We start from the raw sequence: 24,886 nt of genomic DNA, 5'->3' as shown, positions 1-24,886 counted from the left end.
GAATACTGAGCCCCAGACCTGGACATCACCACGGATCCTGCAAAGTTTGTCACCGAGAGATTGTCTAGTCACCACAAACGAGTGTTTAAAAAAATAAAGTCCTATCTACCTCGACCTGGTCTCCGCTTAATCACTTCTACCCCGCCACACCTGGTTTCTCCAGACATGCCCTGACTCTCCATCGCTTGGGGAGTCCCCTGGACCTTGCTGGTCCACACCGAAGCATCTTTTCTCTTCCTGTGTGGGTTGCTGTTGCCAAGGCTTGTTGTGTTCAACCCGAGCACTGACGCCGCAGCACTCGACATCCTTCGTGGGACAGCTCGAATCCAGCTCCTGGTCATCGTCGACGCCCCCTGGTCCTCATGGCTTCAGAGTCACGCTTCACCTCTTCGCACCTGAAGCACCCGACATCGGTGGGCATTCATCTATTGTGCCCCTGGTCACTGGAAAGTGACCCAGACTCTGTGCCCTCTGCTTTCAGGTTCCTCACATCTTCAATCCAGGCTTGGATCACACCAGACACTTTTCTTCTTCATGGCAGCAGCACTTTGCAGCAGATCGCCATTGAAATCAACGAAATTCCCGACACCATTTGACACCTATGTACCCGGCTTCCCTGGGTGAGGTAATTCGAGCACTCCGGTGCTCCCGTGGGTGTTGGCCCTAGAACCCCTTAAATCTAAAGGGGTTTGCTCAAAATCCTCTCCTAAGTGTCCTTAATCTTTAAAATTCCCACCGCGACTTTCCCCATAGAAGCGAACGGCGCTTGCAGCTGTGTTCCCACACTTCACGCGTCCCCCGTGGGTCTCCTGTGTCACTACCTTGGGTGGTTCCTTGGGGTCCCAGCGATTCTACAGACTCTATGCCTTGTGTCTAGTCAAGCGGGGTTCTTATACCACTTTCTTAATACATGGTTCGGTACCCCCCCTGGGGCCCACTGTATATTGTGCTATTTACTAAAGTTCTATTTTGTTTAAAGTGTGTACCTTGCTCTGTAATCTCATAAAGAGATTACCAGAATATTTAGAAATAAATACATATATTTTATATATATACCTGGTGTGGTTTTCCTTTCATTTAGCCATTCAAGAGATTACAATTTGGTAAAACAAGCTGCTTTACACTCCTTCAAGACTTTTCCTGAAGGCTTCTCTGCATAGCTACCACTAGAATAGCTTTCAATAAAAGTTGTCTTAAACCTATCATCAATAAGGGTTGTTTGGACTGGTACAAGGGGCTCACTACAACTAGTGAACAGCATATGCCAGGCCAACTTCTGACATATTCCTCTCATGTAATAATTCCTACCCACTGATTCGCACACATATGATTAATTGTCTCTGTGTACTGTGTGTGGGATGTAAAGTGCTCTGACACGCTATACTGGCATTAGTGGCGATATAAAACAAAAGAAATACATGTGAGAGAGTGGTTATTAAGACTTGAGCAGTACTGATAAAGGGTGGTAGGGAGGGAATGCGTAGCAAAGGAGGTCATTGGGGGGCATCAACAAACATTGTCGCACTGGGTACCACCAGCGCTAAAGCCGGCAATGCTGCTCAACACCGGTATATGTAGCTGTAGGGGAGCGCCATAGGCAGGGCAGCACTGAAACAGTTCTCAAAGAGTGGCATGAGAAGCCCAAGTGACTCTGACACACCATCCAGGGTAAGGTGGATTGTTTGAAGTTGAAGAAATGTTTTTTTAAGTAGCATGGCTGCTGGCACGGATCTCCGCATGCTAATGGGCTGCACAGCAATGCTCCCAGTGAAATGTACTCTTTTAGGTAGCAACACATCGAAAAGAGGCTCTACAATACCAGGGCAATACCCTGGAATATAAAGCACAAACCTGCAGCACAATCACATTGTGAAATAAGCCCCCTGGGCTAATTTCTGATAAAAAATAATCTGCGGAATCCATTAGATCGGTTTGTTATATGCTTCATATTTTATTATCTTTGACTGAAGCTGCCAATGTGACTATTTTGTTCTTATTATTTCGTATGATACATCAATGATTTCTTCAGATCCTAAAAACCTCAGTTTAGTTGGGTAAATGTACATTAAGTACGCTTCATTTTATCAAAAAGTAAGGCACACTTACCTTCACTAAGGGCGCCCTCCTCATCCGTGCTTTGCTCCCCATCCTCATCTTCCAGGACATCATTTTGATCCATTGATATCCTGCTCTTGGAAGCCGTGAGTCTGTGTGCTTTGGTTAACTCCACCCCTTTAGCAGCGCTCTTCTGAATATATGAAGTCAAATCTGGACTGGACTGCTTGTTCAGACCAACCGACGTAGGTCGTATAGAATGGGAAGGTATCCGAGACCCTGTTTAGAAGTCAACAGAATGGTTATTTTTGCAAGATAGTTTGCTGCACCTTTAAATCAAAGTAATTATTTAATCAAGGGGGTCATACATTAGTAAACAGCTTACATGTGTTTCAACTGTGAATCATTTGAAGAGGCACAGAATTGTTGAGAATGCCGGTACTATAAAAATCAGCAAAATCAAATAAGCATTATCAATTCAAACAGGTCTGGAATATAACTGGAAGTGCCTTTTTAATCGCTGGTGAGTTTAAGTGCTCAATAACTCAACCTACATGTGCTCTGTCCCCCATTCTGGTACTCATGAACCATTCATCTATCCAAGGACTTGTTCTTAAAATCACCCCTCACTATTTCAACATGAAACACACACCAACTGATCAAGCTTACTAAATAAATTAGGATATTCAAAGTAGAAAAATGAAAAATGCCATCACTTAAACATGATAGGAATATGCCTGCAATAAAATAGAAGTGAACAATTAAAATAAAGTAGCAGGCAGTCATCCTGGAAAGGTGCTGTGTATAGTTGCCACATTTAAATGCAATGCGTCGACATTTGGTCCTCTTAAAATGGAAAACTAAATGGCTCTCCAGCCCTTAGCACTGAAGCACACTCCTTTTCAAATAGATGCACACATGTGAGCAGGTGAAATGGCATCACTCAATGGGTAAAGGAGATAATGTCAGAAGTGAGTGACTCGTTCACCCATGCTGCAAGGATCAGGAAGGAAAAAAATGACATTCCCACAGTTCAATGGCCAGTAGGGGGATGGAACTTGGAGGAGGAGGGGCGCATAGCAGTTGTCTTGCTGCTGTGTTCTACACTACCTTGAGTCACCTAAGAAGGTACTTTGAGACGTCTGGATGACTGTTCGCTGGACCAAGGACGGGAAACATCGTAGGATTTCTTTAAGCCATCTCAAGATACCAGAGCAGGTAGCAGCCACTTTGTTGCTCCCATGACTCATTGATAGATTATCAGCCAGCCAGACTCCTACATTCTTGATTAGAAGAGCCGGATTGGTAAGTACCCATCACATGTGGCCAAAGATATGGATCCCCACAGGTAGCCAAGGTTGCACAGCAACAGGACTACAGTATTTTATCCATTTAACTTCAAAGATTTAGTGTTCTTTCAGGAGCAGGCTTGTTTGAGGCAGCTATTCAGTGCCTCTGTGATATGGTTCTTCTCCTTCGGATGACAGGGAGACAACGATCTGAGTATCATCGGCATAAGACAGGAAGGTGAGGTTTTCACATTTTTACAATGTCCGCAAGTAGACATACGTACATGTTGAAGAGGGATGAGCAAATAATGAAGGCCTGAGGGACCGTAGATTGTTGAATGTGTGGCTTAGAGCGATGCTGGTGGGTGTGGAAGACACGGTCCTGGAGGAATGAGCTCAGTCAGGACAGAGTCGTATCTTGCACCCCCACAGCTGCTAACCTTTGGAGAAGAATGTTATGGTTCACTGTGCTGAACGCTGCACTGAGATCTAGCAGGATTTGTGCGGCGGTGCCACAGTTGTCAAGTTGTTGTCTTAGATATTCTGTTTCGGCCAGTAAAGCGTACTTTGACCAGCTCTAAAGCCTGATTGTGAGAGATGGAGCAGGCCATTGTGTTCCGTTTACATTGTGAGTGGTTTGTTCACGTGTTTTTCTAGGGCTTTAAACTGGGGGGGCAAGAGGGAAATTGGTCTGTAGTTCGCTTAGATGGAGGTGTCCAGATTTGTTTTTATGAATGTGGGCCTGATCCTCACATGTTCATGCCCTTTAATTGATACCTTCTGAAAGTGAGGTATTAAAAAACTGTGTGAGAAGGTCCACTGATGATGATTCAAATGTGCCAAACACTGAAGGGGAGATGGAGCAGGCCATTGTATTTCGTTTACATTGTGAGTGGTTTGTTCACGTATTTTTCTAGGGCTTTAAACTGGGCGAGCAAGAGGGAGATTGGTCTGTAGTTAGCTTAGATGGAGGTGTCAGGATTTGTTTTTTGAATGTGGGCCTGATCATCGCATGTTTCCATGCCCTTTAGATGATACCTTCTGAAAGTGAGATATTAAAAAACTGTGTGAGAAGGTCGACTGATGATTCAAATGTGCCAAACACTGAAGGGGAGGGATAAGGAGAAGAGCAGTCCACAAAGAGAAATTAACTATAATCTCCTGGAACATAGCAGGAATAAGCAAAATCAGTGGCAATGAAAACTTGAAGCAGTTCTGGAAACTGCCAACATAATCTGCCTCCAAGAGACCTGGGCCCTGTCTAGCACCGCATTTGCACGGTACTACGAACACTTTACTTCAGCCATAAAAAAGAATCTATTTAGCCGACCGGCCGGTGGTCTATCAGTTTTTATAAAGCACGAAAGTGCTCTTGAAGCCAAAGCTATAAACGTAAACACACCTGGATTGCGAGCTCTACGAATCAGAGGCATGAAAATGAACTTACATCCTACGCCTCTTCTAATAATTAACTGCTACATCAATCCGGCCCAGCTTACTGCAAAAGAGAAGTTGGATGGGCTGCTGGAGAGACTAGAAGACCTCTTGTGTAAATATAAATCTCACCAGGTTATTTTAGCGGGGGATTTCAACCTGAGGGACTTGGACATTATCAAAACCCCTCCCCTGAGTTCAGTCAGGGCTGCACCCTTGTTCAACTTCATCAGCAACCATAAGCGGACCTCAACTCATGCAGTGAAAAAAGCCCACTCAAACACATGGGCCCCTCCGCCCACCTTTAGAGACAGCTCAAGAATTGACTACATCATGGTCAGCGAAGCATTGGCGGACAGACAGATTGAATGACTTTGAAGTTGAAGATAGGACGGAAAGCGATCATAGGCCACTGAGAGCGGTCTTCCTGAGGACAGTTCCGACAGCTCTTCACTATCAAACCATCGGAGCATCAAGAAGGGACGAAAATCACAGTGTCTTGAGGAGGATCAAGTGGTCGGACAAGATAGGCAATAGGCTACAAACATGGCTGGAAGAAAAACAGGAAGGTAATTTGCCCACGCCGCTTTCACCCATAAAGGCCTGGGAAGATATTGTGGAGGACCTACAAGTAAAGCTTGGGAACCTCCAGACAAAACACTACAGGCCCTAAGGACAACCAAGAGGGGGCAGCCTAGGGCCAAACAAAGACATACAAGTCTCAAATGCCTCCTGTGTAAGGCCCTAGTAAAAAAAGAAAAGAGGGGGGCGGCGTTTCAGAGGGACCGTTGGTCGCCTCACTGAGGGCAGCACTATGAAAGAAAATTTGGGAACATTAAAACGCCAGCACGGAAAGGGAATGGCTAAAAGTCTTCGCCCTGATAAAACTGAAGAACCCAGCCCACCTGTGGAGACACATAAATCGACTGAGCAGCAGAGGAATCTCAAGAGAGAACGGAGTAGCAGAAAAGGACTGGCTGATTTATGTCAAACAGCTTTACGCAACCGCCCCTGCCCATAAAGTCAGCCCAGAAGGGGGGCCAATGGCAGGGAGGGCCCAGACCGGCAAATAAACAACATTCCAGGAGACATGAAAGTCAGCCAATTTAACTGGCCTGAGGGTAATAGAACGCCAGTGGAAACAAATGGCGAAACACCAGCCCAGGTAAATCCCCATACTGTCAGTAAGATCATCAAGAACACGAAGAACAATGGAATTCTAGCACCGGTCTTTAAAAAGGCCCCCGACTTCTGGGCAGCATTGCTAACTCCTTTATACAACCATACATTCCAATCAGCAACAACCCCCAATTCCTGGAGGGGTTCCATTTTGGTACCTATTTTCAAACAAGCATTTGCAATGCAATAGGTCTCGCATTAGGAAAGTTTGAGCTATTGGTATTGTAAATGACAATTTTTTCATTTATGTGTTTTTTTTTTTTTTAAGGTTTTTTTATTGACAGATTTTTCCCATGTTTTTACATACATACAGGGCACGACAATAGCATTTGCCTTACAAATATCTAGACATGTTGACAGAAAAGAAAAGAGGAAAGAAATACAATATTTTGCAATCTCGATACATAGCAAACAATATTAGCATTTTCTATCCGAGACCTCCTGAACCAATAGGTACTTAAATCACATCTTTCAATCCAATCTCTCTTCCTTCCACCGAGTAATAAGGCCCCAGATCTGCCTACCAGTTTTCCTACCCTTTTTCCCCTTTCTTGCATAAATCTCTATCTCCAAATTATATATTGAGAGTAGTTTAGCCAGCCATTGGTGGTATGACGGTGTTTTAGGGTCTAACCATGCCGATGCAATAGTGAGTCTTAATACTGCCATAGACATAAATAAGAAGTATTCCCATCTCTCACCTACCCTGAAGTTACTCTGTTGCTGTTCATCACCTTCTTCTTTTACCCCCAAGAGAATAATTGACGAAGTGAGAGTCACATCTATTGCTAAACCTTGAAAAAAACCCTCAATATATTTTATCAATGGCTGCAAGTGAGGGCATATGGCCAATATATGTACTAAGTCTGCTTCGGAGTCCCCACATCTAAAGCAGTTAACTCCAGTTATGCCACCCCATTGAGCTATTTTAGCAGGCGTATGATATAAGTGATATAATGTTTTGTAATGTTGTGCCTGTAAGGGCGCTGAGCATAACAATGTATATCCCATTTCTAAGGATATATCAAAAGTTTCCTCACTAATTTTCAGGCTATGTTTCCACTTAGTTGCCCATTTCTCTATATCATCCTCTTTTGAGGCCAGCAATTCTGCATAAAATCTCTTAATGGTGCAATCCTCCCCTGCTTGTATCACTTCCATAATTGCATTTTTGTTAAACCCTGATGGACCACCTTTCTTATTATATAGAAAGCTCCTAATTTGTAAATACTTAAAAAATTGTCTTCTATCTAATGCAAACTTAGTTTGTAATTCAGAAAACTGGTAGACTCCCTGCTGCCCCAAGATATCTCCAACCTTTCTAAGCCATTTTCTTTCCCATTCTCCCAATATAGTCCCAGAAGCGATTTCCTCGGATAGATTTGGATTTCCTTTCAATCTTGTATATGCATTATATCGCCCTAACCCAATTTTTTTTATAAAAGCTTTCCATACAGTATATGCAGCGATGAGTGTCTTAAACCGTGTCCTTTTATAATAGCTGGGTTCAGTATACTTCAAAAAAACATTTTCTACTTCTGGCCCTAATAACAAACCATATATTGCCAATGAGCCTAACTCATTCCCTCCTTCGTCTTCTCCCCCACCCACCAGACCCACCATATTTTGTAGAGCTGCTGCCCAATAATAAAACCTTATATCTGGCAATGCCCACCCTCCCCTTTCCCTTGGTAGCACCATGAACCTGAGTGCTCTTCTGGTTTTTCCCTTTGCCCATATAAACCTATTAATCATATTTTCTATCCTCTTAAATAAATTGTTCTCAAATAATAAAGGAATTGCTCTAAAAAAATACAGAAACTTTGGCAACACCAACATTTTTATCACATTAGTCCGCCCCAAGATTGTTAAGTGCAAATTATCTATTCTGTCTAAATCCTTTCGTACTTTATTTATTAAAGGGGTTATATTTGTTTCCACTAAATTATCTAACTCGGCCGATATGCTCACCCCCAGATATGTTCCAGATTTAATGACTCGACCATCTATACAGGGGGTGTGCCGATTCTTAATAATCTGCGTCTTAGCAGTATTACGTTTGTAGCCCGAGATTGTTCCAAACTTCAGGGCTTCTGCTTCTACTTGGGGAATAGCCTCCGTTGGGTCTGGTGTAATAACTGCAACATCATCGGCATATGCCAATATTTTACAATGGCCCATCCGGGTAGTTAATGGTTTTATTAAAGGACTCGCTTCTATTCTTCGGATTAATGGGTCCATATACATTGCGAATAGCAATGGGGAACAGGGGCAACCCTGCCTTGTACCTCTCTTTATCACAAATTGAGTAGTAACCCCCGCATTCACCCTAACCGAGGCCACGGGATTTACGTATAACGCTTGCACTGCCTTAATAAACCCCTTTTTAACTCCTGCCCTTTCCAATGTGAACCACAGATAGTCCCAGGAGACCCGATCAAATGCCTTTTCTGCATCTAATAACATAATTGCTATCGGATCCCCTGAGACTGCTGCGGCATCAAGCAATGTGATCACTTTTCGCGTATGATGGGTGGTACCCCTCCCTGGTATGAAGCCATGTTGATTTTTGCTCACCACCCTATCTATTATCCTAGCGTATCTTGTCGCCAATGCCTTGGAAAAGATTTTTGTATCCGTATTCATTAGCGTGATAGGCCTGTATGATCCAGGCTCTTCTGCTGGTTTCCCTTTTTTTAATATTATGACTATCTCGGCACCTCCCCAAGTCTTAGGAATTGAGGCGCCATCTTGTGCCTTCTACATTGTCCTGAGCATATCTATTTTTAGATCCTCCCAAAATATTTTATAAAACTCTATTGGGATCGTGTCCGGGCCTGCTGCTTTTCCAGATGGGAGATTTGATATAGCATTTTTTATTTCTTCCTCCACAAAAATCTCCTCTAAACTATCTGCTTCCTCACCCATGAATCTAACCACCGGAATATCCTGTAAATAGTCCCTGATTTTCCCTGGATCAGTCCTTATCGGCTCCTCATATAGCTCTTCATAAAAAGATCTGAAGACTTCCCTTATTTTCTCAGTCTCTGTATGTATCGTGCCAAAAGAATCCTTAATCTCCCTTACAGTGCCTAATGCCTCTTGTTGTCTTGTGCGGACTGCTAAAGTTCTTCCTACTGTTTCACTAAGCTCATGGCCTTTTTCTCTTTTACTAGTATAAAGTTTTGCAGCCTTTCTAGCAATATCCCCTTCAGCTTCGCCTTTCACTTTTACTAGTTTCAAATATGCATTTTCTACAGGGGTTCCACTCAAAATACATTCCTCTAAATCCTCCTCAGCCTTAAGTACTGCCTCGGCTATTTCCACGTTTTTCCTTTGTTCCTGCTTTCTCTTGTACGAGCTAAAACTTAGAGTCTCTCCCCGTACCCCCGACTTAAATGCGTCCCAAACTACCCCCACAGAAGTGCTATCTCTATTGTTCTCAAAAAATTCTTTAATCCATAACTTCATGTGCTCCACGTATTTTTCTTCTGATAGCAATGCCCTTTCAAAAGTCCATTGCCTTTGCTGTTTGATAGTTATTGATTTTCTCACTGTGAGAGTTAGGGGGTTATGATCGCTTAAAATTCGCGGGAGTCTATCTATCCTGGATTCTATTAAAATTTCATTTGAAACAAAAAAATAATCCAATCTCACGCATATTTTGTGTGGGGCAGAGTAGTATGTATAGCCCTTATTCCCTGGCATTCTTTTCCCCCATACATCATATAAAACATTATTGATCGCTAATTCTTGTAAAGCACAGCACATTCGTTTTTTTCTGCCACAGTAATTGCCAAGTGAGCCTAAACCTAAACCATCAGCACCATTAATATTCAAATTTCCTGCCATTATAATTCTCGGAGCCCAAGTAGCCAATTCCACGTCTAAGTATTGAAAGATCTCTGGGTCATCCTCGGTTGATCCATATACACTTATTAACGTTGTCCACTCCCCATCAATCCTGCATTCAACCATTGCCCATCTTCCCCATTGGTCGTGTGCCTTTTTTCTCACACAGATATTTTTATCTCTGGATAATATAGCAACTCCTCTTTTTTTAACATTTTGCTGTGAAGCTACCAAAACTTGAAAACCCAATTGTTTAAAAAAAAAATCTTGTGAACTCATAATATGCGTTTCCTGAATAAAAATAAAATCTACATTTATTTGCCTCAGTAACAATGATACCTTAAGTCTTTTTTGAGCCTCGTTTAGCCCACATACATTCCATGTCACGTATTTCGTTCCCATAGGTGATTCTTTGTGTATCTGTTGTGCACCCAGCTATACTTGTATTCATATTCATACTCATACTCAAACTTTATCACTCTATGTCTTTTTATTTTTTCGATTGTGCTTCTCCTTCTTTGCAACCTAGTGTCTCTTATCTTATATCTTATTTTATCTCCTTTTCCTCTCTCTTCTGTCTTTACTTTAATCAACAACTCTGTCTTTTTCTGCCATTTCTGCCTTTTTTGCCTTGTCGTGCCCTGTCCCTCCCCACCTTCCCCCTCCCCTGGACCTCTGTCTGACAGCCGATTCTCCCCAGAGGACCTCTCCGCTCCCACCCTCCTGAAGTATCATTTTATACAGTCTGTATCATAATGGTATTTACTCGTACTGCTCTACCCTTATTATTTTATTTTCTTCTTCTTACATTTCATTGTTTCTTTTTTTGTGTAACATACTCAGTTTGTCTTATGGCTAACGCTCTCTCATTTTGTGTCTTCCCATCTCTTTGTGCTTTCATTTCTTTTAAGTAGTTCAGGTACTCCTGTGCTACTACTTCTGAAAAGAAAACCCTGAATTGGCCATTGTGGCCAACTTTGAGGCGGCAAGGAAACATTAAATATACTTCACAACCCATATTCTGAAAGGGCGTTATTAGCTGCCTCATTCGCCACCTTCTCTCCACAGTCGTGTGGCAAAAATCTGGACGGGTAAAAAATGTTATGTCCTTATATGAGCGCTTAGTCATAGGTTTTGCTTTTTTGATTATTTCCTCTCTCAATAAGAAATTCCCGATATATACTAAAATAGCCCTTGCTTTCGGGTTTGTAGTTTTCTTTTGCGTTAAGGGAAACCTATGTGCGCGCTGCACCTCTGTCCCAATCCCATTTATCAAGCTCTGGAAAAGCTCCCTTCAACAATTCCACAACAAAAGCCCGTATGTCCGATCCTTCCTTCTCTTCATCAACACCCAGTATTCTTATATTATTCCGTCTCTGTCTGTTTTCAAAGTCTTCAAGTTTCCACAAGACATCAGATGATGTTTTCTCTTGTTCATCCCTGAACTCCTGTAGCTTTACCACTTCATCCTCAACTTTGCCTGTCCTCTCCTCCACTTCCGCCAGCCGCTCAACCATTTCTGTATACAATTTGTCCACCTTACGTAGAGATCCTTGTATTTTTTTGTTCGCCTGCTCAGCTCTTTGACTCTCCTGGCGAGCCTCTCCCTGAATCTGCTTTAAAGTTGAAAACAAGAGCTCAAAATTTGCCGCATTGCTATTTTCCTGTGTCTGTGGACATATCCGTGTCTGGTTTTGTAATCTATTTGGTTGCTCAGAACCTCCGACTGCACCTTCTTGATACAACTGTGAAGTGGGTGCATAGTCCCAATCCAGTTTTTTTGCCACCCCGGATTGTATTACACTCCCTCTTTTCTTTGTTCTTCTACAGGTCCTTCCCTTAGCTCCCTTTTTTTTACTCAACTTAGACACCAAGTTTCGTTTTAGTATAGTATTATGTTCATGGTTTGACTCAGTCTCTAGTTCTGATGTATCTATCTGCGAGGTCTCTGAATCATTTTCCGTAGTAGTTGTTGGTGTATCTACCTTATCAGAGGACAAATTATGATTGGAAGTCATCTCAGAGTCAATCTCTTCCTTATCATCATCGTTTCCCTTGAAGAAACAGTCATCGCTAGGTGAGCCAGTAGCTGCTGGGAGGGGATCAACATTTCTGTCAACATGTTGCTTATCTACCCGCCTATTAAGTCCTTGGGAGCCATCCTGTATATCCCCTGCAAGCGTGCTAGTAACATTGTCCTTACTAATTCCATCATTTCTTTTGTGCGCAAAAGTAACTGAGAGGTTTTCTTTTGCTGAAGCAGAGTCAATCATAGAGTCAATCATAGGGTCAATCATGGATGTTGTTCCCTTATCACTATCAAACTGCACAGGGATCTCAGATAATTCAGGAATGCTCTAATTTAAACAGGGTCCCCCCTCTTGCTCCTTACCTACTAAATCTGCCGATAGAGATACGGGCTCTGCTGCCTTTCCATTAACTGTTTCGCAATGTGCGTCAGTTTCGCTCGTTTCGCCCGTTTCACCCATTCTCCCGCTAATAGAGATCGGGTGCTCTATAACCACGTTTGGCTGTGTAATCGCGTCTCCCAAGCCTGGGTGGGTTCTTCCCATATGCCCTTCCTTGAGCGTTGCTGGCAACTCACTCTGTTCAGCATTTTTAAACAAACTATTTTCTTTTGTCTCTCGCTGTGCACCTTCAATACACCTTGACGCCTCATCCCGTTCGTCCCGTTCTTCCGCCTGACTCCGGGCGGCTGCTCGTTCAGAGAGCTCCGTGCTCTCTCCTTCAATGGCATCTTCCGCTGGCTTCATCCCGGCCTCTGAGTGGTCAGCTTCTATTACAAGCCTCACCCCGGGGAGCTGCTCTGTAATCTCAATCAATCCGTCACCGCCGCTCAGGCTGCTCAAGTTGCAGACATCAGGTATGTCAGGGGCGCCCTCAGTTCTCAGCCCCGGAAAAGATTGAAACAGTGTCTGCTGTCGTAGGGAGGCTTCCTTTGATGTTACGAAGCCTGCTTCTAAGTTCCTGCTGACGCCCTTTTTTTTGTTGTTTCTTTCCTTTTCTTCTTCTCTGTGACTTTATCCTGCTTTCTTCTCTCTGCTACTGATATTCTCAGCTCCTCGCGTTCTTTAGCAGCCTCCCTTCTAAGTTGAGCTCTGTGTCTTGTCCTCACTCTTAGCTTCACCGAAGGGTTCTCGGTCTCACTAGTCAGTGGATCCTCTTCCTCTGACCTAATCATATCCTTGTCCGCTCTTGTTGTTTTTGAGGCCATGTACTGCCTTCTTACTCGCCACGTATCCTGAGCTCGTTGTAGAACTTCTTCTATCGGCGCTCCAATTAACTGCCACAGACTCCAGGGTTCTTTCTCCAAATAGGCAAATGCTTGCAATGCGGACCACTTAGCACGGTTAGCCCAGGTCGTCAGAGTCTTAATCATGCTCTAATGTCGACTTTCTATTTACTTTTCTTGCTGTTCTTATTAATATAGGTCGCTCCCCCCTTTTTTTTTCCTGTTCTCCACAAAGCTGGGTGTTGCAGTTTATTAGCAATTATTTCCAAAAATTCACTTCATTCTCCGAAGTTTCAGCGTTCACCTCGGGAGAGTGGACAGGAGCTGCTACCTCCTACGGTCCGTCGGCGGCCATCTTGCCGTGACAGATTTTCATTTATGTGTTGGTTTTGAAAATAGCGAAATTAATAGCTTTGTCATTTACAATGCCAATAGTTTTAACTTTCGCATTGGTGACACCTATAGCATTTGTAATGCAATATGTGTTGTATTTACGTGACTGGCTCTGCTTCCCCCCAAAGCCGCGCCTGGAGACCCTCACGGTTGAGTAGCGGTGCTTTATGAGTAGCGGGCTTTAAAATTCCCTGACTGATTGATTGATTCCTTTCTTTATGCATCCTACAAGTCCAGTATCTGGCCGAATACCTCTGGTGGTAGAGAGATCATTTTGTTGTGACAAAATTGAATATGGCAACATTCAGTGCGAGGAGGAAGGCAAGTCGTATGCTTTTTTTTCCCCTCCTAGTATCACATCCAAAGGGAGAAACATTTGATGAAAAGAATATGTGTACTGTTGTGTATGAAACAGAGGAAGGAGATGATGATTCTCACAGATCAGCACAGATACAAGGCAATTGCACTTTTTCTCCAAAAGCTGTCAAAAAAATGAAAGCGATGTGGTAGTAGAATTGAGAAAGAACCAACAAATAGCTCAAAATGAGTTAGAAACATTACTAGGTGTTATGCATAAATTAAAGGAAAAATACAGATCTTTAGATCTCACCTACTGGTCTGTTGTCTAAGATCTAGTATGCACCGTACCAAAATTAAAGAACATACTTAGGGTTAGCTCACTGCTTATCATTTGCTTGCTTCTTATTCAATAGGTTTCTCGTCACTAGTGCACTTCCCTCCCTAGGAACACAGCTCCTTACCACCCTTTGACTGCATGCCTAGTATCCTTCCACATCTAAAGTCGGGGGAACTACTTTTTTCTTTTTCACTGAGCTCTCTATAGAAGCATGTGTTTTCTTTCTCTCTTCATATGGTAGTTCTCCCTCACTTCCCTAGCCCATGCTCTCAGTGTTGCTCCCCACCTCTCTCAGCTCAGCGCTAAAAACAGAAAAGGTAAATACTTTTCTGGGGCTTTGTAACACAAAGACAGTATTTAGTGTGCAATAAATATTTGAGTGTCAGAATAGGAGAGGACTCTTCTCTGGGAGGCCTAAAAATCTGCTTCTGGCTTGCTAGAGAGCACCAAATGGTCTGAGTATTTGCTGTTCCATAATAAAATATATTATTTTTAAAAGCTGTTAATTTCAAAGAATTGCAGACATGACTTACTTCATTATGGTAGCTTTTTTTTGCCTTACACCTCCACGATGCCCTCTCTTTCATGCCCTCACATCGTTTTAGGTTGTAGCTTTAGAGTTTTAATTATTGATAAGTATTTGTATGGGTACGTCTGTGTGTTATAGAAGTGTACTTTTGTCCGGCATTACCAGCGGATCGAAGAACTAAACTTGGAAATCAGTGGGAACACAATTTCCTACCTTGCATGAGGGAAGTGCTGGTGAAGTGCTGGATAGTCCACAGATAATGTTGGTGCAGGTAAGTGTGCTCTTGCAGGCATAATATACAAATATGGAACTGTATTCATGCTCCTGAAACCCATGGCATAAAGATCACTATAAAAAGTGGACTGTAGGCTGGAAAGAGTTATGGACCATCGAAAAAGCATCATGCTTTAAGATGATATGGAGTTTTGGTAAAAAGTGTACAAATGGCAATTTCACGATCCTGATAAGCTGTAAAAATTCAGAGGTCAATAATAAAAGCAGCTGTAGGTGACAAGAACGGGTAAATTAACATTGTAAATAGGAATACTGCACTCTTACAGTCTTTAGATTTATAGCAAAGTATCGAGAACATTGCATACATTATGTATAGATCTTCTATTCATACATCAGCAAAACCTTTACTAAACATATTATCCACACAGCTGTGATTAAGTGGGACATCTCTATCGAAGTAGCATAATTCAGACAAGAAAAACGAATACAGTTATATGTCCCTTAAAATGGCTCTAAGGCAGGTTTGTAATATTACCCCAGCGCCCTCTGATGCATTGCCAGGCGGCAAAAGTAACACAATTTGCACTAGAACGCAGAATATGCCAAAACAACAGAGCTGGTACTGAAATCCAATACCATGACTACAATTTAGAACAAGTCCCGCGGCGACCCGGAAGCTCTTGGCCGGCCGGCCAATCCGGTCGCGGCCGACCGAAAGTCCCGCCTCCCGAGGTCCGCGAGCTGCCGGCGCATGGAGCACCCTGCCGGTCCGAGGTAGCCCGGGTCCCCAGGAGGGGGCCGGGGAGAAGGAGGAGTGTGGCGCCTGTTGCGGGGCTCCTCGGACCTGAGGGAGCCCCGATTGAGAAGAGGAGACGAGACGCGCCGCACCGTGAGGAGCGGAGCGCGAGAGGAGCCCCGCCGGAAGAGCGCAGTCGGTGAGTGGGGCCCAGGGCTGATGTGAAGTGCGTGCGTGCCTGTGTGTATGCCGGGCGGGGGGGGGGGGGGGGGGGGGGGGGGGGGAGTGTGTGCGCGCATGCGTGACTATGTGTGATTGAGAGAGAATGCGAGGTAAGGGATAGTGTGCCTGTATGTGTGCCGTATGCCTGCGTGTGCATGCGCGCGCCTGTGTGTGTGTGCGTGCGTGCATGCAGAGGGGTGGGGGCTGCCTGTGTCTGTGCAAGGGATTTGCTTCGTGTCTGTGTGTGTGCAAGGGATTTGCTTCGCGCATGCGCAGCTATCAGACGCTCGCTCCCGAGGTGAAATCTGACCTCGTCAAAGCGCGCGTCTGATAGCTGTCCACATTCCTAAATACGGGCCACAATAGGTCTGAAGCAGACACCTTCAATGCTCACGCATTGAGGGTAGGTCTGCTCGACCTAAAAAGGAGACCGCTTAAAACCCTCAAATTACAGACTTATTGCCCTGCTTGACCTTGAAGCCAAGGCTTACGCTCGCCTTCTACTAAGGGACTTGTATGGGTGGACAGAAGAGAATAGCATTATACCATCCTATCAAACTGGCTTCAGGTCACAGGCATCGACCACTGATAAAGTATTGGCATTGGCCTACTTATCCACCCAGGCTACCATGAAGACCCACCCTCCACTCTTCTGCTGCTTCGTGGATTACAGCACAGCCTTCGACAAAGTGGTTCGCAGAAGACTATGGTGGAAGCTAGATAACTGGGGCATTTCACCGAACCTACTGAAGGCAATAGGATCGCTCTACGAAGACACCTGGGTAAGAGTTAAAACTAGCGCCAGCACAGTGTCCCCGAAAATTAACATGGAGAACGGGCTGAAACAAGGTTGCGTGCTGGCCCCCATTCTTTTCAATCTATACAAGGGCGGATCTGGGTGACACCCTAAAAGCAGCTGAGCTAGCCTAGTAACACCTAGACTGGGAAACATGAGGCTGCCGGTGCTTCAATGCGCCGACGATACCGCCATAATGGATCACACAAAGGTGGACCTACAAAGAGCCCTAACTGCATTAACTGGATTTAATTACAACAATAATCTGCCAGTAAACCAAGGAAAGACCAAGGTTGTAATCTTTGGGACCTACCATCAGAAAAAGAAAGCACAATGGCATTTGGGAAACTTGCAAATAAAGACGGCGGAGTCGTGCAACTACCTAGGGGTCTGACTGACGGATCGGGCAAAGGCGACTGCCCATTAGAAACATCAGAGAACCAAGGCTAACAGGGTCATAGATCTACTCAAGCAACTAAACCATCATCTGATCAGCCCGACTGCCGGCCCAATACTGGAAGTTTTGAAAGTGAAACTGCTACCAGCAATCATCTATGGCCACCAGGCTTTCACCGGGTCACAGCATGCCTGCCTACACTCAATGCAATCTAAAGCTTATAAAACAGTGCTTCAAATTCCAAGGGCAGCAAGGAACGCAAGGCTAAGGCTGGAGCTAGGAGTGGCAAGGCCGGACTTGATGTGCCAGGTTGACATCATAAAACTCTATCTCAGGATTTTAAGGTCCCCAGCTAACACCTTAAAACACCATTTAAGAGCAATCTTCGAAGAGCCATGTACGGCCTGGCACTCCGCCCTTGATAAAGCTATCAAAACACTGAATATAGTTGAAGAAAGCTTATTGAGGCCGGAGATTCCTCTGAACACATGGAAAAAAGTGATAAACAGACAAGTGTCTGAAATCTCATTTGATCTGGACTGTAAATCCCTCCTTTCAAGCCCACTCTTAGACCCGCTGAATAGATCTTACACAGCAGGCAAAGCCCAGGCTTACCTAAGTGACGCTATCACACCATCAGCCGAAGCAAAATTCTGTTCATGAGACTAATCCCCCAAGGAATTGCCAGAAACCGGTCCCCGGTAGCTTGTCTCCTTTCTGGTGAAGAATTGGTTTGGTAGTTTAGTCTGCCCTGTTCCCAAGATGCACTGGGCCAGGGACAGACTGATTTGCATATAGCCAGGTTCTGAGCTGGGATGGGGCAGTGAGATAAATAACGGTGATGGATCAGGCCTAGATCTTTGGACTGGGTAAGAGTGGTCTGTTTAACTCAGACACTCTGTTCATCACCACCCCCCTTTTTGTAAATCGTTTATGGCCACTATAGGTGTGGCAGGGTATACTCAGACATGAGTCCCTTTCTCACTGCTCCATCAGGATTCAAGCAAGCCGGGCCGAAGAAGGCTGAAATGCCAGAAACCGGTCCCCGGTAGCTTGTCTCCTTTCTGGTGAAGAATTGGTTTGGTAGTTTAGTCTGCCCTGTTCCCATGATGCACTGGGCCAGGGACAGACTGATTTGCATATAGCCAGGTTCTGAGCTGGGATGGGGCAGTGAGATAAATAACGGTGATGGATCAGGCCTAGATCTTTGGACTGGGTAAGAGTGGTCTGTTTAACTCAGACACTCTGTTCATCACCACCCCCCTTTTTGTAAATCGTTTATGGCCACTATAGGTGTGGCAGGGTATACTCAGACATGAGTCCCTTTCTCACTGCTCCATCAGGACTCAAGCAAGCCGGGGCGAAGAAGGCTGAAATGCCAGAAACCGGTCCCCGGTAGCTTGTCTCCTTTCTGGTGAAGAATTGGTTTGGTAGTTTAGTCTGCCCTGTTCCCATGATGCACTGGGCCAGGGACAGACTGATTTGCATATAGCCAGGTTCTGAGCTGGGATGGGGCAGTGAGATAAATAACGGTGATGGATCAGGCCTAGATCTTTGGACTGGGTAAGAGTGGTCTGTTTAACTCAGACACTCTGTTCATCACCACCCCCCTTTTTGTAAATCGTTTATGGCCACTATAGGTGTGGCAGGGTATACTCAGACATGAGTCCCTTTCTCACTGCTCCATCAGGATTCAAGCAAGCCGGGCCGAAGAAGGCTGAAATGCCAGAAACCGGTCCCCGGTAGCTTGTCTCCTTTCTGGTGAAGAATTGGTTTGGTAGTTTAGTCTGCCCTGTTCCCATGATGCACTGGGCCAGGGACAGACTGATTTGCATATAGCCAGGTTCTGAGCTGGGATGGGGCAGTGAGATAAATAACGGTGATGGATCAGGCCTAGATCTTTGGACTGGGTAAGAGTGGTCTGTTTAACTCAGACACTCTGTTCATCACCACCCCCCTTTTTGTAAATCGTTTATGGCCACTATAGGTGTGGCAGGGTATACTCAGACATGAGTCCCTTTCTCACTGCTCCATCAGGATTCAAGCAAGCCGGGCCGAAGAAGGCTGAAATGCCAGAAACCGGTCCCCGGTAGCTTGTCTCCTTTCTGGTGAAGAATTGGTTTGGTAGTTTAGTCTGCCCTGTTCCCATGATGCACTGGGCCAGGGACAGACTGATTTGCATATAGCCAGGTTCTGAGCTGGGATGGGGCAGTGAGATAAATAACGGTGATGGATCAGGCCTAGATCTTTGGACTGGGTAAGAGTGGTCTGTTTAACTCAGACACTCTGTTCATCACCACCCCCCTTTTTGTAAATCGTTTATGGCCACTATAGGTGTGGCAGGGTATACTCAGACATGAGTCCCTTTCTCACTGCTCCATCAGGATTCAAGCAAGCCGGGCCGAAGAAGGCTGAAATGCCAGAAACCGGTCCCCGGTAGCTTGTCTCCTTTCTGGTGAAGAATTGGTTTGGTAGTTTAGTCTGCCCTGTTCCCATGATGCACTGGGCCAGGGACAGACTGATTTGCATATAGCCGGGTTCTGAGTTGGGATGGGGCAGTGAGATAAATAACGGTGATGGATCAGGCCTAGATCTTTGGACTGGGTAAGAGTGGTCTGTTTAACTCAGACACTCTGTTCATCACCACCTCCCTTTTTGTAAATCGTTTATGGCCACTATAGGTGTGGCAGGGTATACTCAGACATGAGTCCCTTTCTCACTGCTCCATCAGGATTCAAGCAAGCCGGGCCGAAGAAGGCTGAAATGCCAGAAACCGGTCCCCGGTAGCTTGTCTCCTTTCTGGTGAAGAATTGGTTTGGTAGTTTAGTCTGCCCTGTTCCCATGATGCACTGGGCCAGGGACAGACTGATTTGCATATAGCCAGGTTCTGAGCTGGGATGGGGCAGTGAGATAAATAACGGTGATGGATCAGGCCTAGATCTTTGGACTGGGTAAGAGTGGTCTGTTTAACTCAGACACTCTGTTCATCACCACCCCCCTTTTTGTAAATCGTTTATGGCCACTATAGGTGTGGCAGGGTATACTCAGACATGAGTCCCTTTCTCACTGCTCCATCAGGATTCAAGCAAGCCGGGCCGAAGAAGGCTGAAATGCCAGAAACCGGTCCCCGGTAGCTTGTCTCCTTTCTGGTGAAGAATTGGTTTGGTAGTTTAGTCTGCCCTGTTCCCATGATGCACTGGGCCAGGGACAGACTGATTTGCATATAGCCAGGTTCTGAGCTGGGATGGGGCAGTGAGATAAATAACGGTGATGGATCAGGCCTAGATCTTTGGACTGGGTAAGAGTGGTCTGTTTAACTCAGACACTCTGTTCATCACCACCCCCCTTTTTGTAAATCGTTTATGGCCACTATAGGTGTGGCAGGGTATACTCAGACATGAGTCCCTTTCTCACTGCTCCATCAGGATTCAAGCAAGCCGGGCCGAAGAAGGCTGAAATGCCAGAAACCGGTCCCCGGTAGCTTGTCTCCTTTCTGGTGAAGAATTGGTTTGGTAGTTTAGTCTGCCCTGTTCCCATGATGCACTGGGCCAGGGACAGACTGATTTGCATATAGCCAGGTTCTGAGCTGGGATGGGGCAGTGAGATAAATAACGGTGATGGATCAGGCCTAGATCTTTGGACTGGGTAAGAGTGGTCTGTTTAACTCAGACACTCTGTTCATCACCACCTCCCCTTTTTGTAAATCGAATAGATCTTACACAGCAGGCAAAGCCCAGGCTTACCTAAGTGACGCTATCACACCATCAGCCGAAGCAAAATTCTGTTCATGAGACTAATCCCCCAAGGAATTGCGGATTTTAACCCTGCCTGGGTTCGAAGAGGGGAAACCACAAAGTGTAGACTCTGCCCATACAAGAGGGAATCGTGGCTGCACCTTCTATGCTGTTGCCCCAATCTTATCAAGGAACGAAGGCAACTACTGCGTCCGATTTGCAACATCAATGGAACAAAATCTTGTAGCGAAGTGTCAGCTATGTGTTTTTCCAAGCCTAGCACGATGACCCTAGCCAGACTGGGGAAATGTATTCACCACATCAGGACTGCCTTAAAATTGACAAATGAACAAAATAAAACTCTGGAGAAGTACATAAGAAAACCAGCACAAGGGTGTTGAGGTGGCCTTGACGGTGTATTGATGCCTGCCTACACTTCCAGCATCCACGCCGGGAAAGCACCTCTCATTGTTAATGGATCAGAGGCCAATTGGAATGAATCATAGCTCTATAATGTCACCCATAAAACAACACAGGATTCCGGACTGCCACTAAAGCCACAACTCCATAAACACAAACCTTGGAGAAGATTGACTTTGGTGGAATTGGGGAGGGGAGGCAAACTTTTTTAATCAAACTATGTTTTAAATTTCTGTCAAAAACAACAGTTTTTAATTATCTGCTTTAGCTGCAATATGCTGAGCACTTTTACTGTAATGATTTTAATTAATTGTACAGTTAATAAATAATTTCGACACTGAAGGAGAGGAGGGGTCAAGAGGTGAGCCGGACATAATGTAAGATACAGATACTAGAGTCGGAACCAGGGGTTGAAACAGCATGGGGACCCGGTGGCGAGTTACACTCTACCGTGAAGGAGGTGGGGGAGCAACACACTGTCTGTCAAGTTTCGTCTGATGTAGAGGAGAAAGTGGCTTGAATATCTACAACATTTTTTGAGATAAAAGGGGCTCGCTCGTCACACTGAGATTGTGAGAGAGGGACAACCTGGGCAGTATTTGCAGGATCAGAAATTTTATGTGAAAAGGCGTTTTCAAGCAGTTTTGGAATGCACTAATTTGATCATAGAAGTAGGAGGATCTAGCTGCGTACAAGCTTTTGTGGTAGTCTTTAGTCCTCTAATGAGTTATGTTTCATCCCAAACCAGTTCTTGGTACACAAATGTAAATACCTCAGTATCTAATCCCTTCAGTGAATCTGATAAGTGAATAATAAAAAGCAGCCCAGCCACCATCAACAGCACATGTCGTACCTGGATACAGGCTGGATTTGTTCCAGTTGATCTGAAAGCCTGCATAAGTTCATATATCATTTAAAACCTGCATTACCTGTGACCCCGGAGTATTTAGGGTCTAGCAGATATAGGAGGTCATCAGCATATACTGAGGCCTTTACAACAAAAACAATGATTCAGCACTCCAATAAGTGTACGGATTAATATTTTCCACAAATATGGACAAGATGAAGGGAAGTGCATCAACTCAGCAGGTTCTTGTTTCTTTGTTTCTTTAATGACGAAAATGTTCTTATTAAAAACGACCGTAGCCAACGGGTTTCGACCCGAAAGTGTCTTCTTCAGGGCAAAGCTAGTGACAATGTTCAATAGTAGTTCATTAAGATCTTTCTCCATAATTTAATTCGGTCCCTCACTCTATCTAGTAGTGCCAGTTGGACCTCTTGATTTTGTAAACAGACCAACAAGGTGAGTATTTCCTGTTTGAGTTCCTTCTTATAGAGCTATTTCAAGTGGGACATGTCGTTGGGGACACTGGACATTACCTTTTTGGATAGTGAGATAGGTGCAATTGTAATTACCCTATACCCCATGTTGTTTTGTGTCATATACGGAGGCCTTATTTGCCATGCCTGTGGCCCAGCTGATCTCAATGCCTGCTCTTATGAGAGTCGCCAGAGGTGTGACAGCCATACATATGCATATATTTTTTTTAAAACACATTTTATTGTCAAATTGAACAGACATTACAGGGCTCTGTACCCCAGAGGCCACTGCAGTATCAGTTTATACATTTGAATGACAGCAACTGACCTTTTTGTAAAACAAAGCAACCAAAATAGTTGACATAGAGTATCTATTAGGATTTTGGACTCTCCCTCCCCAACTTACCCCCCCCCCGCATCCCCCCCCCCCGAGTTGCGCAACGACCACTGAGATGAGTCCACAAGCTGATAATATAGGACTAACAGAAATAATAAACGAGAAAACAGAACAGAAATAAGAAAGAGCCAGTCTTAGCACACACACCCCAGGCTACCCTCTACCCCCCCCTGTGCCAGGCCCAACCTCCCCGCCCCTACCCTCATTCCACTGGAAGATCATCTGCAGCAATCTGTGGCTCCAGCCACAAACCCCTATAGTCCGCCCACCGCTTCCATATTTTGTAGTGCTTACACGGACATCCCCGGGCCTCAAAGATTGGCTGTTCCAGCCCCATGCAGAACTCATGGGCATTTTTCCAGGCTGGCCACCGAGGGGGCCCGTGCATCCTTCCACATCCTGCCTATATCACGTTTCGCCAATGTGAGGCCCAGCTGCATAAGATGCGTTTATAAACATTGCCCCCAATCCCTTCCATCACATGCAGCAGGGCGAACTGTGGTGTGGTGGGAGTGTCCACCCTAAGACCTCCGATAGACAGGAGAATACCCCCCTCCAGAATCGATCCAGTGATGGACATTGTCAAACAGTGTGCGGGAATGTGCCCTCCTCCACGCCACACCGGAGAGGCAATCAATACCGCCCGCCACAGTCGAACCAGAGTAAAATAAACTTTCTTTTTCAAGCTTTATTTTCCAGTTTTGCAATGAAGACATGACATTAAAGATACAACGCAGTTGGGTGAATCAACATTTGTGAAAGATCGATAAGACATATCAAATAAAAACAAAAGATACATAAAATATTGACAAAGAATAATGTGTCGTGACCAAAAACAATATACACATCAGAGGACAATTTCAAAATACAATGCACATAATATGCAAGCAATTTTCCTGCAACCCAATCCTAGCGTCAGCAAAGATCTAACCCACACCCTCAGGGGTAATGCCGGCCTGTGCCTGAGAGTCATGCATCGCTTGATGCCTGGAGATATAGTCCCTATATGGGCCCCAAATGTCAATTGGCCTGGATGAGCTGGGAAGTAGAGTACTAAATTCCTCGCAATTCACATTGCAGAATGCGAGGCTATTCAACCAAGAGCGTAGCGTGGGGGCGCGCTTACTGCCCCACAACAGTGCAATCTCACGTTTGGCCAAGAGGAAACCAAGCGCGGCTAGCTTGCGAACCCTCCTGGGGAAGTTTACCACATATCCTAGAAGTGCAATCTCAGGGGTAGGAAGGAGTTGCATGGACAATATGTCTCCAAATGTGGAGTGAACATTCAACCAGTACTGGTGGATCTTAGGACAAGTCCAGGTAAGGTGCGCAAAGTCAGCAAATGGTGCCAAACATTTCTGACAGTGGTTTGGTCTTTGCTTGTCGATTCTGTGAGCGTGGGCAGGAGTGAAATACACCCGGCAAAGGAATTTAAAATGGAGTAATTTATGTCGACTATTCAAGGAGACGTTGCTTGTAGTCCTACAGCAATGCTCCCACTGGTCATCTAGATTTGCCCCCCCCCCCCCCCCCAAGTCCGCCTCCCAAGCAGCCCGAACCCTGGAGTCATCTAAGGGTTTAAGTGATCCACACTGCCTATAGAGTTTGGATATCAGATATGCACCATCAGGGTTCTGGATCAATAGAGTGAGGGGAGGGGCTTCAACCGGGGCTACGGGGAAGTATGTGAACCCGGCTCAGAGCAGAGCACACCAGAGTAAGGATAAATGTGTCCATAAAGGAACATTCACTAAAGCGAGCCTCTTCCGTCAGTGAAAATGCATGCCCGTCGGGGAACAAGTCCCCGAGCGTGTGTATATGAAATTTCTCCAAAGTGCGCTTGAGCAAAGTTTCCCCGGTGATCGGAAGAAGGGAAGAATTTGGCAAGGGTAAGGCAGGGGAATATAAGAAGTCCAGTCCCAAAAGTCTGCGCAGTATGTTCCAAGCTCAGCACGTGGTGGAGACCGTCTGGACATCTCGGGTGTCTCGAGGGAAGCCAGAGGGAAGGA

At 45.0% G+C, this 24,886-nt stretch overlaps 1 protein-coding gene across 2 annotated transcripts in view; it reads right to left on the bottom strand.

Moving 5' to 3' along the window:
• Positions 1-24,886, bottom strand: part of CENPT (centromere protein T) — a 1,372,670-nt gene that overhangs the window by 191,931 nt on the left and 1,155,853 nt on the right. For both annotated transcript variants that reach the window (XM_086945259.1, XM_086945260.1), the window contains one exon: positions 2,107-2,334. In XM_086945259.1, coding sequence (XP_086801385.1) covers positions 2,107-2,334 — 228 coding nt within the window. The remainder of the gene's footprint in view (positions 1-2,106; positions 2,335-24,886) is intronic.

The sequence above is a fragment of the Lissotriton vulgaris genome, chromosome 12, assembly GCF_964263255.1.
Source record: "Lissotriton vulgaris chromosome 12, aLisVul1.2, whole genome shotgun sequence".
Taxonomy (NCBI): Eukaryota; Metazoa; Chordata; class Amphibia; order Caudata; family Salamandridae; genus Lissotriton; species Lissotriton vulgaris.
This window is presented reverse-complemented; position numbering and strand designations above follow the sequence as displayed.